This window comes from Botryllus schlosseri, chromosome 4 (assembly GCF_051294905.1).
Source record: "Botryllus schlosseri isolate E-star chromosome 4, Bs_hap1, whole genome shotgun sequence".
NCBI lineage: Eukaryota > Metazoa > Chordata > Ascidiacea > Stolidobranchia > Styelidae > Botryllus > Botryllus schlosseri.
This window is the reverse complement of record NC_137239.1, coordinates 6,646,018-6,658,871: the sequence shown is the minus strand read 5'-3', so window position 1 is coordinate 6,658,871 and position 12,854 is coordinate 6,646,018. Positions and strand designations below refer to the sequence as shown.

Sequence of the window (12,854 nt, the reverse complement as noted above, 5' to 3'; positions counted from 1 at the left end):
TACGCATCTCGCCACTGGTGAAGAGAGGTATTAAACGGTCAATTTGAGACTGTAGTCAAATCACATTTGGATTTGTTAATGTATTGAGCAAAGTAATATTAGCTAACCTTCTCCACCTCAATTAATTCTATTATTATAACCCTGACACACTCTCTAACCTTAAATACAACATATTCACATATTTATTAGTGCTGACGTACCGTCGAAAATCACTTAGGTTCATGATGTGACGAGATCATAATCGAGCTATGCTGTAACTTTCCAATTGCGGTTCATTTTCAAAATTGTCACGCACTTTTTAATAAATTGAGTACTATAAGACGAGTGTTATTCGAGGAATACATACGTGTTACGCCATCAATGAGTACGCCATAAAAAGATATACACACATATGTCACGTTTGTATCATTTCTAGTTCGTTACATCGATTCGCAATATAAACAATATGTGCTATTGTAACGGTAGACAGAGGTGTTTTCCGTCTTTGCTTGGTATAAATCCTATATTATTTAATTGACATGAAATAGTTCAATAAAAGCACGCATCTCTAACGGGTTATGTACAGATCCGACTGATCACCATATATACAGGACGCGCGTCTCGAACTGCGCTGAAAACAGTCACTCGCCCAGTCCCTGTTTGTAGCGGGATTTTAACAGGTCCCTGCTTGCGATTCTAGACCAAGTCTCGAAGACGTGACCTGATTCCGCTACAGCTGTAGCCATGTGCGTGTAACAGAATTCGGCTTGTTCGAATTCGGACATGCGATAGTGGCAATTTCCGAGAATCCACCACGATAGAACATAGTGCTCATCCAGGAATGGCCTCTCTGCGAAGTTATCCGCAAAAAGTTGAGTCGCTTGCCTCACCTGCACGGCGCATTCTTCGTAGGATTCAAGTCGAAAGTAGATGTTGGCGAGATAGTACCGGCACTCCGCTTCGGCAAGCTGAAGAAGACCTGCAACGGCATATGCGTTCTCCATATCCAGCAGGAAAAATAGTAGATCCTCAAGAAGCTTGGCACCATATTCGTCGGCGAACATCCTAGCAGATCTACTCTCCGCTGCAAGCTCATACGCGGCCTGAAATATATCTCGTGCGAGATACATTATCCACTTCGCTACCCAATCGAGTTCGTCGAACTCGTCTTTGTATTTTTCGAATGCGATTCGATGCAGGATCAGAGCGGGCAGCCTGTCTGACGCGTAACGCGTGTCCCACTTTTCACTTTCCAGAAAAACACTATTTGCAGTGCGATACTTGTCGCGATCAATTATACGCTCAACATTTTTTATACATATATTTTCCCTTCCTCGGCAGCGGCGTATTTCGAGTGCCGCCTCCTTCAGAGCTGACTTCAAGCTATTTCGGCGCTCGGGTACTCCTATTCGTTGTGCTTGTGCTTTTGCAGCAGGTGGCTCCGAGATAAAACCAGAAGCTGCAAGGAATACTCAGTAAATATACCGATTTCAGCAGCAGGGGGACGGACATCGAACACACATGAAGGTTCAAATATAGCATTGGTACACGAACGACGAACTTCGCGAAAGGTTATAGAAGTTCTGCCCGCAACAACTCCACGTTCAAATTCAAACATAATCTCCAGCACAAACACATAGCCTACATATGAATACCATGTAGATATAAATGAGGCTCTATTAGATGCGTGATGCGCGGCTCTAAAACTACAGTGCGCCCTTCTTGAGAGATGTGAAATGTACATGGTATAATCGAAAAATCCCGTGAGGAATAATGCATTTTCGGGCTTTTAATGAGTTAGATTTATGCTGAAACTTCGTATTCTTCTGTCAGAGCAATATTCCCAATTTCATGTTTAACTGATTCCGATCCTGGAACCGACCAGAAAACATATCTGGTGGCAGCTGGTTAATAAGTATATCTACCGTTAGCTGTTATACTTTTATTTGAGGTCTATTTCTGGTATCATTCAAGACCAAGCATCGAGGCAAACTAGGAAGAAGAAAGTCATGTAAATACTTTAGGAATTTGCTTAAAAGACCATATCGTATCAAAGGTTGGACTCTCAGTTGGTTAGCACGTAGGCCTAATTTATTTACGCCTGATGTGTTCAGTATAAAGTGTATTCTTTACAGTGTCGCTCCAATGAAGCAGCGCATTTCTAGGTAGGTGGAAAGCACTTAAAGTCTTAGTGGAATGATTGTCTTACCCAACCTCCTTTGGTAGCACATTTATGCGTTAGTTAAAGAGAGATTTAAACATAGAAACAAACCTGTCGCAACTGAACGAATATCCAAACCGGGCCAAAGCTGTGCGTCATCAGCGATAGAAGAGGCGAGCGAATTGTGACCTGAGAAAAAGTGCCAATTTTGAATGGTGTACACAGCGTGTATAGTCTTTTATTCACATCCAGAGGGTTGAAAAGGCTGGTACGCGAAAGCAGAACCCAACTCAGAATTATATCGCGCTCATAAATACTACGTGCGTACCTTCCTACATTCCTAAGTAAATGCATAATTCGTGTTAAAATGTTGTACTCGATTTGTACCGCGGTAAAAGTTGAGGTAGCTTCTGGTTTCGAGTGCATTGGGTGTATATTCACACCCGTTTACCGGGGTGATACACGGTGGGATATACACACTCTTTTCGCTTAGATTGTACGGTCCACGAACTGGGTTCCTATTTTAGCTTATGGTCTGATACGGTTAAGGATTACAAAATATATGATTCCATATCGCACTACACTGTAATTACTACTACTTGGAGGTTAATAAGTAAAATTAGGACCACGGAATATTTTGAAAAAATATTTATGTGCAGATTCAGCATATGAGCAATGGACATGTTAGCGAATATCGCTTCTTGATCCATTCATAACCCATATGCCAAAAGCTTAAACAGTTACAGCCTTCCATGCCATGAGAATACACGTTTTGATTGCAAGTATCGTTGTTGCTCTTTGTAATGTCTTTCTATCTGACGACTAAAGTCTATTGTTATAGGGACATGTACTGGTTATCTGTCGAAGACCAAGATAACATGCTATTCCCAGGGTAATCTTTGCTGTTATCAAACATAAATTGGTACAATACCATCGGGAAACAATATACTGAAGGTGCAGGTGCAGTCATGTTCACAAACCTAAAACTTGCTTGTTCCTGGACTTTATCAGGTCTCTTTTTACGATCTTGGCCCACTTCTCGGATATAATGGGATACTTCTTGACCTCCGATAATGTAGAAACGTAACGCGACTCGGCAACGGCAAATCGCTTCAGTCTATAGTGACAGTTTCCCAAGATCCACATCGCTACGCAGTGTAGTTGAAGGGCGTCGTCATCCATGTTTTCCAGATTATGTGATATCTGAAGAGACTGTGTCAAATAAGTGACACTGGTCTCGTAGTCATGCAGTCTGAAGTAAATGTCGGCAATGCGAAAGTAGCCTTGCGCGATGACTATAGACTTAAAACTATTGTCACAATCTTTGATTTCACTTATACTTTTGATGAGTTGCTGCGCGAATTGAGCTCCACATGTCAACGCAATCTTTTGCGATGTGGCATCATCACCTTCTCCAGCTATTTCGTAAGCCGCAAGTCGCACATCTCTCACAAGTTCGTGTACCCATGTTAACCTGTCTTTGGATTCGTGAGGCTCTCTCTCGTAAATCTCATGGGCTCTGTGGTACAAAATGAGAGCCAGCACACGTTGCTTTTTACTGCTTGGATCGTAGTTATCCCCTAATTCTCGGATTGGCTTGGATTCTTCCTTGTAAAACTGGACTAGCGTTCTTCTTGTCCTTCTAGCAGCTTCTTCCGCTTTTCCCCTACCGAGACGCAGCTCACACTCCTCCATCTGAAGAGCGATATCGACGGAGCAATCTTGCCATTCCCAAATGCGCGCTAAGTATTCCGCTGCTGCTTCGTAACCGATTTCACCAAGGGTTTTCCTTTGTAATTCACCTCATTGAGAGAAAAAATCGAATTGATTCAAACTAAATAATCATGGAATTGTGGCGTAGGCCTACCGATAATATAGAATATATAAATTATTCAAATTTCTGATCAATATATCCTGGGCAGACTTGGACAACTAAATACTGCTAGTATAGAATTATCTAGTTGTCTGATTAGACCAGGGGTGTCAAAGATACGACCCACGGGTCGCATCCTGCCCGCCAGACGATTTCATCTGGTCTGCGAAGCAATTCTGAGTAGATTAAAAAATTCCTATAGTATTCAGAACATGTGTTAGAAATGTTCACGTTTTTTCTTTATAGTAGAAGCTTCCTTTAATGGTTAAACAATCTCTCAAGGCAGCAAATGTCGAGCATCTTCAACTTTCATGGCCACCTTATAGCCGCCCAACTCGGCGACACTGAGAGCCAATTTCGAGAAGGAAAAAAGAGCACACTCAGTGGGAATTCACAGAAGTGAAAACTCCAAAGCGGAACCGTTATAGGCAGTTTACATGGACATTATATTTCATGCACAGAAATAAATATTCAAATTTCTGTAGTTGCCCAGCCGTGTCACTTCCGACTGGAAAGGTCCAAGGGACGCGATTTAATAATAAAAAAAATACATTCCAATGTCTGTGGCTACAGTTACATTTCTTGTATTCCTCTCAGCGCCTGCACGAGGGTTAACGCCAGATCACAGAAAAGCATAGAAATGTGCTAAGTGCCAACTTATATCGTCGTAAGCGCCACTGCTTTAGGGGCTCATGAACTGTATTCAACCAGCCAAGCATTGCCCATTCCATCGTTCGGGAATAAAGGTGTTTCTGGTTGATGGAATGAAATCCACTATGATCCGTGGTGCAATGTAGGCCTAATATATACTATTATGATAAATATTTATATATGCTTAGTAATAAAGTATTAAAGCGAAAAGCAAGGGAAGGAGATATAATGAAAACATCGACAGATCCGCCCCGCGAGCGATTTGAAGGTTTGAATTCGACCCGCGACGCCATTCGAGTTTGACACCCCTGGATTAAACTGATTAGCAATAGAGCCAAATACCGTTGTTTTAATTCTAATGTAAATTTGTGAAATGTTTCTATACGTTCTAATTTTAATTCCAATCTAATTTCTGGTTTGCTGATATTGTTGCAGGAAACTGTGTATTGTGAAACGATCCCCGCTTGTTTTACTGACATTTGTCATTTTCATGCTTATGATAACGAACTGTGATTTGATAGGAACTGAACAGTTTTCCCAAATTCAATAATTCTAATTCTTATCAAATCTGGAAACATGTGTAGCTATAATTCCAATTATAATCTATGTTGAACAAAAACAAATGTGATGGTATAGTTCTAATTCTAGTGTATTTAGGGAAGAAACTGTATAGCTTTTATTATAATTCTAATCTAATTCGGAAAAAAAAACTGAAGATTTTCTAGATATTTACGGCAATTACGAATCTAGCTTCCTCGGATTATGCGATAACAGTATGCTACATCTCGACTGAAACTTACTCTTTAGAACAACTGCACTATACCACTTTTCGGTCAATTTCAGGTCTTAGAAATCGACACATTGGTGTCTAATTTATTATATCAGATGTATCAGAACTTACTGCGGTAATCCGTTGTCAGCTTGCGTTCCGCCATGCCGTAGTACTGCGAATTGCGACTGGAGCTTCAGCTAGCGTGAAGAGGTTTTCATTAAATTACATATTAAAATAATATTTTACTATTATATGCAGTAGACTGGATGATCACGCGATCGCTTCGCTATCGCTCGTCTAGTGATTACATAGCGCATATAAGCATACACTATGTTTCTGCGCATTCAATGCAGTTACGCCTGTACATTTCGCACACGATTCTTATGTTTTGATCTTCTCTACTGCGAGATCAGTCAATATTTTGTTTTTGAATATGTAATTTAATTATGTATCCAAAGCGTGTTGTTGATTCAATTTTTGCGATGAGGAATAAATTTATCTCTCTCTCTCTCCCTATCTATCCATCGTTGGTCCGTAGTATTCGATACAGCGCTCATGTTGACCACTTGACTGTAGCGACCGTCTGTCGCTCACATGACGCTTAGCTCGAACTGATGCTGAAGAGCTTCATGCCTCCGTTAAATCGGTTTCAAATTCAAAGAGCTTCCTGGAGGTACGAAGTTTCAATATACAATTGTATAGTATATTCATATTGAAATAAAACCGAATACTCTCGACTGACACTCGTCAGAGGTATTTTCATATTACTATTTTTGGCCTCTTTACGGTATACAAAAGCGGTTTTTCCATCGCACCGCCTACCAGCTGGGGAATCGAATAAAGATGTATGACGAAATCCATTAAACGGTGTTTTCTAATCACCCTTCATATTGTCGGGACCAGACTTTGAAACCTACGGATAATTGAAGTTGTATAGTTGAACTAATTACGAGGAAATGCCGGGACCTTAATTGTATTCAAGTTTGTAAAATGTTTTTGTGCTTCAATTCTAATTGTGATCTCTTTTAAGAAATGTATATATGCCCTAATATTAGCTTTAATCTAATATATGGTGTTCCTCAAGATGCTAAAGAGGAGCTGTACAGTACGAAACCACCCAGGACGCTGCACATACATTTGTCATTTTCATGCTCATGAGAATAAAATCGTATTTGACATGATCTGAATTTGACCAATTTCCAAGTAGACGTGAATTCAGCAATTCTAATTCAAATCTATTTATAAATAAAAACTATATAACTCTAATTTTAATTCTGTTATCATTTGGAACAACCGCTTAGCTATAATTTTAATTCAAGTCTAATTTAGAAAATCTGTGAAGCTATAATTCTTATTCTAATCTAGTTATTAATAAAAACTGTGCAACTCTAGTTCTAATTGCAATCTGATTTGGAAAAATTGCGTAGCTGTAATTCTATTTTTATGCTAATTTGAAAAGTATGTGTTGCTATAATTCCAATTTTGATCTAATTTGGAAAAAACTGCGTAGCTATAATTATAATTCTAATCTAATTAGGAAAAGCGGAAAATTTTCTTGTTTTCGAACTCTGGTCGGCATCAGTATCAAAATCCATTTAAGACATGTTGCAACGAATCTTTCTTTGCGTGATCATAAATCGTTTAGTCAATTACGATGGTAGGTTTGATGCTCTACAATTATAATTTATCAACAATATGTTCGGCACTTGGAACTCCGAAATTCATGACGCGACCAACTTCCTGTCTTTTTGACTCTGGCTCTTCATACGCCATTTCCCTGTTCCGTCTGTAGAAACGTACTTGTTTCCGTGTGTTTTGAACGTCCGTGGAAACAGGAAGTCGAAGTGGTGCGTCGACGACTTGACGCATTTTTTCTCGGAGATCGGTTGGTAGAATTCCTGTTCGACTGTATGTGATATCTACCTACAGTGAGAAGAGCAAAACTGATCCGTGTGTATACGGGCGTATTCGCCAATGAGTGAACTGCGATATCGTATATTAGTATTGATTCATATGCAAATGTTTATGTGATTACAAAGCCCAGTACCTCAAATTCTATATCCCACTTAATCGCGTGAAACATCGTGAATTTACAAATTGGTATGTGCGTGAGATGATAAAGATAGTCCGACGCGTTATACATGCCGATCAGAACCTTTCATTTTACCAAAATCATACCGTGGTATTGTTGGAAGCAGATAGTCTTCTTCAGCTGCTGCATAAAGAAAAAAATCATACGATTATTTATCGTTGATGCAAACGTAAGGTTACGACAACCATACTTTTATGCCATAAACATAATTATTTCGTTTATGAAATTACATTCATCAGAAATCCAGTGTTGAAGTGTTACATATGGAGTCCGTTCAGTTCTATGGCAATAGAGGACAGGACAGTGTCAATTTGAACGCTATTTTACAAAGCGATGTATTTAGTGCATTCATTTCATCTATGTATTTCTATTCCAGGTAGCTACTAAACAAGAATACGTCTACCATTGCCATGTTTACTTACTGTTGTATTATTATGACATTTTGACATGCGGATGAAATTGTGAATATGTCCATTCAATTGAAGCGGTCGTATATCTGAGGTTATCAGGGGTCGATAAGACATTGATCTACTTTTCTGTATCGTAGGTACGGACAATACGTGTGTAATGTATATGTACTGTTGTTCGTCTGTTGTCAGTCGCTGTTTAGGTTACCACGATGGCAGGTGTCAATTACGTTTAAGTTATTGGATATGTGTAAATAAAAAACATGGCCAGTGCCGAATTGTATCTCCGTGTTGCCGTTTGTTGCGCATATATATCTGAAAAATTAGACCTTTAATTGTGGACCTTCGAAAACATATAGAAATCTTGGTAGCAAAAAAACTGATTTTACCTCGCAAAAATTGCTATATTTGCCAATGTCTCTGGAACGGCTTTAGCCAAAACTTAGCCAATGCACGCGTTTCATGTAACTCTTGAAGTTTCACAATCTGGTAATAACATCTGAACTGCAGACTCTCGAGAATATAGCGAAAACTTGGTTGCAAAACATTTTACACCCCCAAGATCACTATATTTGCCAATATCTCTGGAACGGCTTCATCGTCAAGTTATCCAATGCGCGGTGCGCGCGTTTGATGTAACTCCTGGATACAATCTGATTAAAATATTTTAACCGCAGAACCTCCGGCACTTGGATGCAAAATACATTTCACCCTATAAAATCACTATTTTGCCAATATCTCTTGAACGGCTTGAACGGCATCAACGCGCGCGCTTGATGTAATTCTTGGAGTTATAAAATAAAATATTAAAATGTTAACTTTGCGGATTCTACACCATATTGAAATCCATTAATATATTCGTACTGATATCATAGCATGGCTATGTATTTCAAAATCGAGACGAAGTTTTTTTTTTATTCCAATATCTGATAGAATTAGGTATGTATAAGACGTTTTTTGTAACCATTGCGCCCCAAACGGTGGCACCAGCCACTCACTTAACCCTACTCCCGCGGTCGGCCTCCAGGCCAAATTTTAATGCATCAAATTCAAATGCATCAACCAATAAGTTTATAAACGCGAACAATGGGACTTGAACCGACATCCAATATACCGCCGTGATCAGGAAAGAGCAGCTGATCCAACTCAGCTACTCGGAAGGCTCAGGCGAGAGAGGTGACGATGATATTGAAACCAGTCTACGCGATTTCTCAAAAGAGAAAGAGAAATTTGTTTTTCGTTTTAACATGACTTGATACATTATCCTACCCATGGTGAATGACCACGTGGTTGTCTAACATATCAATTTATGCATTCTAACAAGACATTACTGAGCTTGAAATCTTTACGCAGCCGAGCGCACCGCGACTGGGAAGTTTTCGTTATAAGGCCTTCTTGGAGGTACAGAACTTCAGTATACAATTAAATAGTATATTCATATTGAAATGAACCCGAATATTTTCGGCTGACACTCGTCAGGGGTAATCGTCATCAACTAGTAGAGAATTGGAAAGAACATTGTATATCAACAATCGTATCGCAAAATATCACGTCACCAGCATGAAATTTCGAATGAGAGAGCGAAAAAAATTAACCTCATAGGCACACTCGTGCATAGAGCGTTGATGATATGTTCGGGTAACAAACTGAGTTTAGAACTTGACTACATCCGAAAAATCTTACTTGATAACGGTTACCCTGAACACGTCATCAGCCGCGGCATGGAGAGGAAATTAACGCAATTCAACGCAGAAAAACGAACAGAGCCCACCGCACGAACAATAAAAGATGTTTATATCCATCAACCTTGGATTGGCCCCATTTCCACCCGCTTTGAAAAACAATTGATTTCTGCTGTCAGTAAATGTTACGACACAGTCAAAACCAATGTGATATTTACAACAACACAACTGCTCCCTTCAACACGCAAAGACGTGCTTCCTGCACTTCAACAAAGTAATGTAGTGTACGAATATAGGTGCCACTGTGATTGTGGCTACGTGGGAAGAACGTCAAGACGTCTGCTGGACCGCATATACGAACATGTTCCCAGATTTATCAGAACACGTGCGTCACGCGATGTGAAAAGCTCACCCTTAACTCATCCACTTAAGATTGATGCTGATCGATCAAAGGCCATTAATTCTGCCATCGGCAAACATCTGTTGGATGATCCGATTTGTGCGAATAATTATCGAGACGACCGATTTCGAATCGTAGGGCGAGGCCGTTCACAATTCCATTTGTGTGCTTTGGAATCAACTTTTATCAAAATACACCAATCAAAACTCTGTCAACAAAAGGAGTTCGTGTACCACCTAAAAATGGTACATTGAACGCTTTCTCATTCGAAATTTCATGCTGGTGACGTGATATTTTGTGATACGAGTGTTGATATACAATGTTCTTTCCAATTCTCTACTAGTTGCTGACGATTACCCCTGACGAGTGTCAGCCGAAAATATTCGGGTTCATTTCAATATGAATATACTATTTTAGTTATAAGCGTTACTCGCGGCCGCCGCTGATAACGTCACCGCAATGGAGGCAACGGGTGTTGTAATTCGTGTTTATTTGGCTTTGCCTGGTCCAAGGGCGTAGCCAGAAAAAATATTTGGGGGGGGCGAAAAATTCGATGACGTAAATGAGCCCCACCCACTTAAAGATAAGGAAAATGGGTTAAAAACGATGGTCTTGGGCCCTTATTGGATGATTAACACAACATTTGAGGCGATCTTAATGCATATCTTCCACTCATATAAAGTGATGTGTGATTGTTGAAAACACTGACGTCAAGACTTTCGCGCGAAGCGCGAAATTTTTTCGGTTAAAGAATGAAAATTGTTCATTTATTGTTACTTGCATATTGCATATACGTTTTCATTATCAGATTTACCGGCAAGGCTGATAGAAGTTCGAACATTCAGGGCTAGTACACTTGAACTATGTTCATGTTCATACCACACGGCAAGACTATTTAGAGCAGTGGTTCTTAACCGGGGGTCCGCAAAGCATTTTCAAGGGATCCACGAAAACTCAAAATTTGCAAAATGGTTGATAACCTAATAATAATAAAATATTTTTTTTGTTTGTTTTAAATTAGAGAGATGATGAAGCACTTCCCCTTTATAACTGCTAAAAGTTCAGGACTTACATAAACAGAGAATGGCCGTCTGAGATGAAATATTCCAACGTGCAAAGTCATTTTAATTGCCGATAGCCAACTTATACTAACATATTGCTACTTAGGGATGTTTTGCTGGGGTTTTGGAAAAAAATGCATGCAGAGATCCATTTTCTTCTATGACATACACGACCGCTATTCCAGAATAACTTCACGATGAGCTGCTAGATCAGTGGTTCCCAACCGGGGAGGAATTCCCCCCATGGGGGGAATTTTGCAATTTTTAGGGAGGAATTCCACTTTAGAATTGTAACAGATTTCCCAAAATGTTCATGTCCGAACTGTCATGTTGGCAACCAGTTATATCAGAGCGTATGCTCCTTATAGCTGTTTTTTGCTGAAAGTATGTTCAAATGCTATTTGAAATCTTTCTCCCATACAAGTTCGCACTTGTTTTTTTGAACTAGTTCAGATGTGCTTTAGTTCGCAAGACAATTTTGTGGGCCAGCGACGGCCTCTCAATCAAATATATTCTAAGCGAGCAAATGTCGTGCCGAATCTATCACAACAAGGCCTCTAACGAAAGTATATGAAAATACCAATATTATTGGCCAAATGCATTCGCACACTTGAGAAAAAAATCGCGAGACCAGCAAATTTATGCATACTGATTTTTCACAGCAGTTATATTAGCGATTGGTGCATGATAAGCCGAAAACACAAATGGAAGTATGGGGGTCTGTTGAGTCAAGCCTTCCAGAATTTGTTTGATTCGGACCAAGACCATTGTTTTTGGAGGTCTACAAAGTATTGTTACAGCCCTGCTAGAAACAGACACTTCGTACCTCCGGTCTTATTCTTCGGTCAACAGGTGATTGCGCGGTAAAAAATGACCTTTTTTAATCATCGGGCAGATTTCTCCTAAGGGGGGAATTTTGGCTCAAATTTCGTCCAAGGGAGGCACGAGATGAAAAAGGTTGAGAACCACTGTGCTAGATAGAAATGATTAGGCTGGAGGATATATTGATCCATGTATGTTTCCATAATAGCCAAATGTGTCGTCGGAAGCGTTACGCGTTATTATTACATTCGCCACCACCTATCTTTGTGGAAATGGATTTTCGGCACTAGTTCATATCAAATCGACGACGTGGATTTTCAAGCCATGGCCCTGTATTTCAAGAAATGCAGCTACAGAATTCGCTTAAAAATAATAAAAAGTCGATGTTATTTTGAAGAAAGGTCATTTCGCTGTTGTTTATCACTAGCCTACAGTTAATTGCACAAGACAGATGCAGGTTGCATGATAATAGAGGCAAATTTGAAGTAAGAACTGGGGGTCCGCGGGGGTACGTGAAGGTGCAAAGAGGGTTCGCGACGACAAAAAGGTTGAGAACCACTGATTTAGAGTTTCTATAGGGTGGGCGCCGGACGGGACAGTTGTCATTTATTGCTGTTACTTCATGACTTGCGGAGAAAGCGGTCACCACTCAAGAGATCGCTCACACACAAGGTCGTAGGCAGAATTACATTTTTTTATTGCGGGGGGGGGGGGGGAGTTATGAGTTTAAGGAAGCTCCCAAGTGAAAACACCTTGCAGAACCGTACATCCTGCCATGGGCAATTTTCATCACTACCCTTTATTCATACGATTCTTAGACACACACACACATATACCCTATGGAAGCTTCCAGTTGTCAAATATCTTGTATTAGGCGATCGTTTCACGAAGTGATGGAAATCAGTATGAATTGCAGACCTAGTCGCGCGGAGCGTAGATGTTTTTGAATAAATG

General features: G+C 39.9%; 1 protein-coding gene and 1 long non-coding RNA gene across 2 annotated transcripts in view; both read right to left on the bottom strand.

Annotated features, from left to right (window-relative positions):
* LOC145436951 (uncharacterized) overlaps window positions 1-10,422 on the bottom strand; it is a 300,821-nt gene extending 290,399 nt beyond the window's left edge. Inside the window, exon 1 of the long non-coding RNA XR_013914503.1 lies at window positions 9,595-10,422. This is a non-coding gene — a long non-coding RNA (uncharacterized LOC145436951). The remainder of the gene's footprint in view (window positions 1-9,594) is intronic.
* On the bottom strand, window positions 167-6,206 carry LOC145436938 (uncharacterized). The gene is made up of 3 exons (XM_080314128.1): window positions 5,566-6,206; window positions 3,121-3,942; window positions 167-1,438 (listed from the first exon to the last, which is right to left on the bottom strand). The coding sequence occupies exons 1-3, from the start codon at window positions 5,597-5,599 to the stop codon at window positions 621-623; spliced, it is 1,674 nt and encodes a 557-aa protein (XP_080170254.1). The 5' UTR covers window positions 5,600-6,206; the 3' UTR covers window positions 167-620.
* Window positions 10,423-12,854: the final 2,432 nt, after the last annotated feature.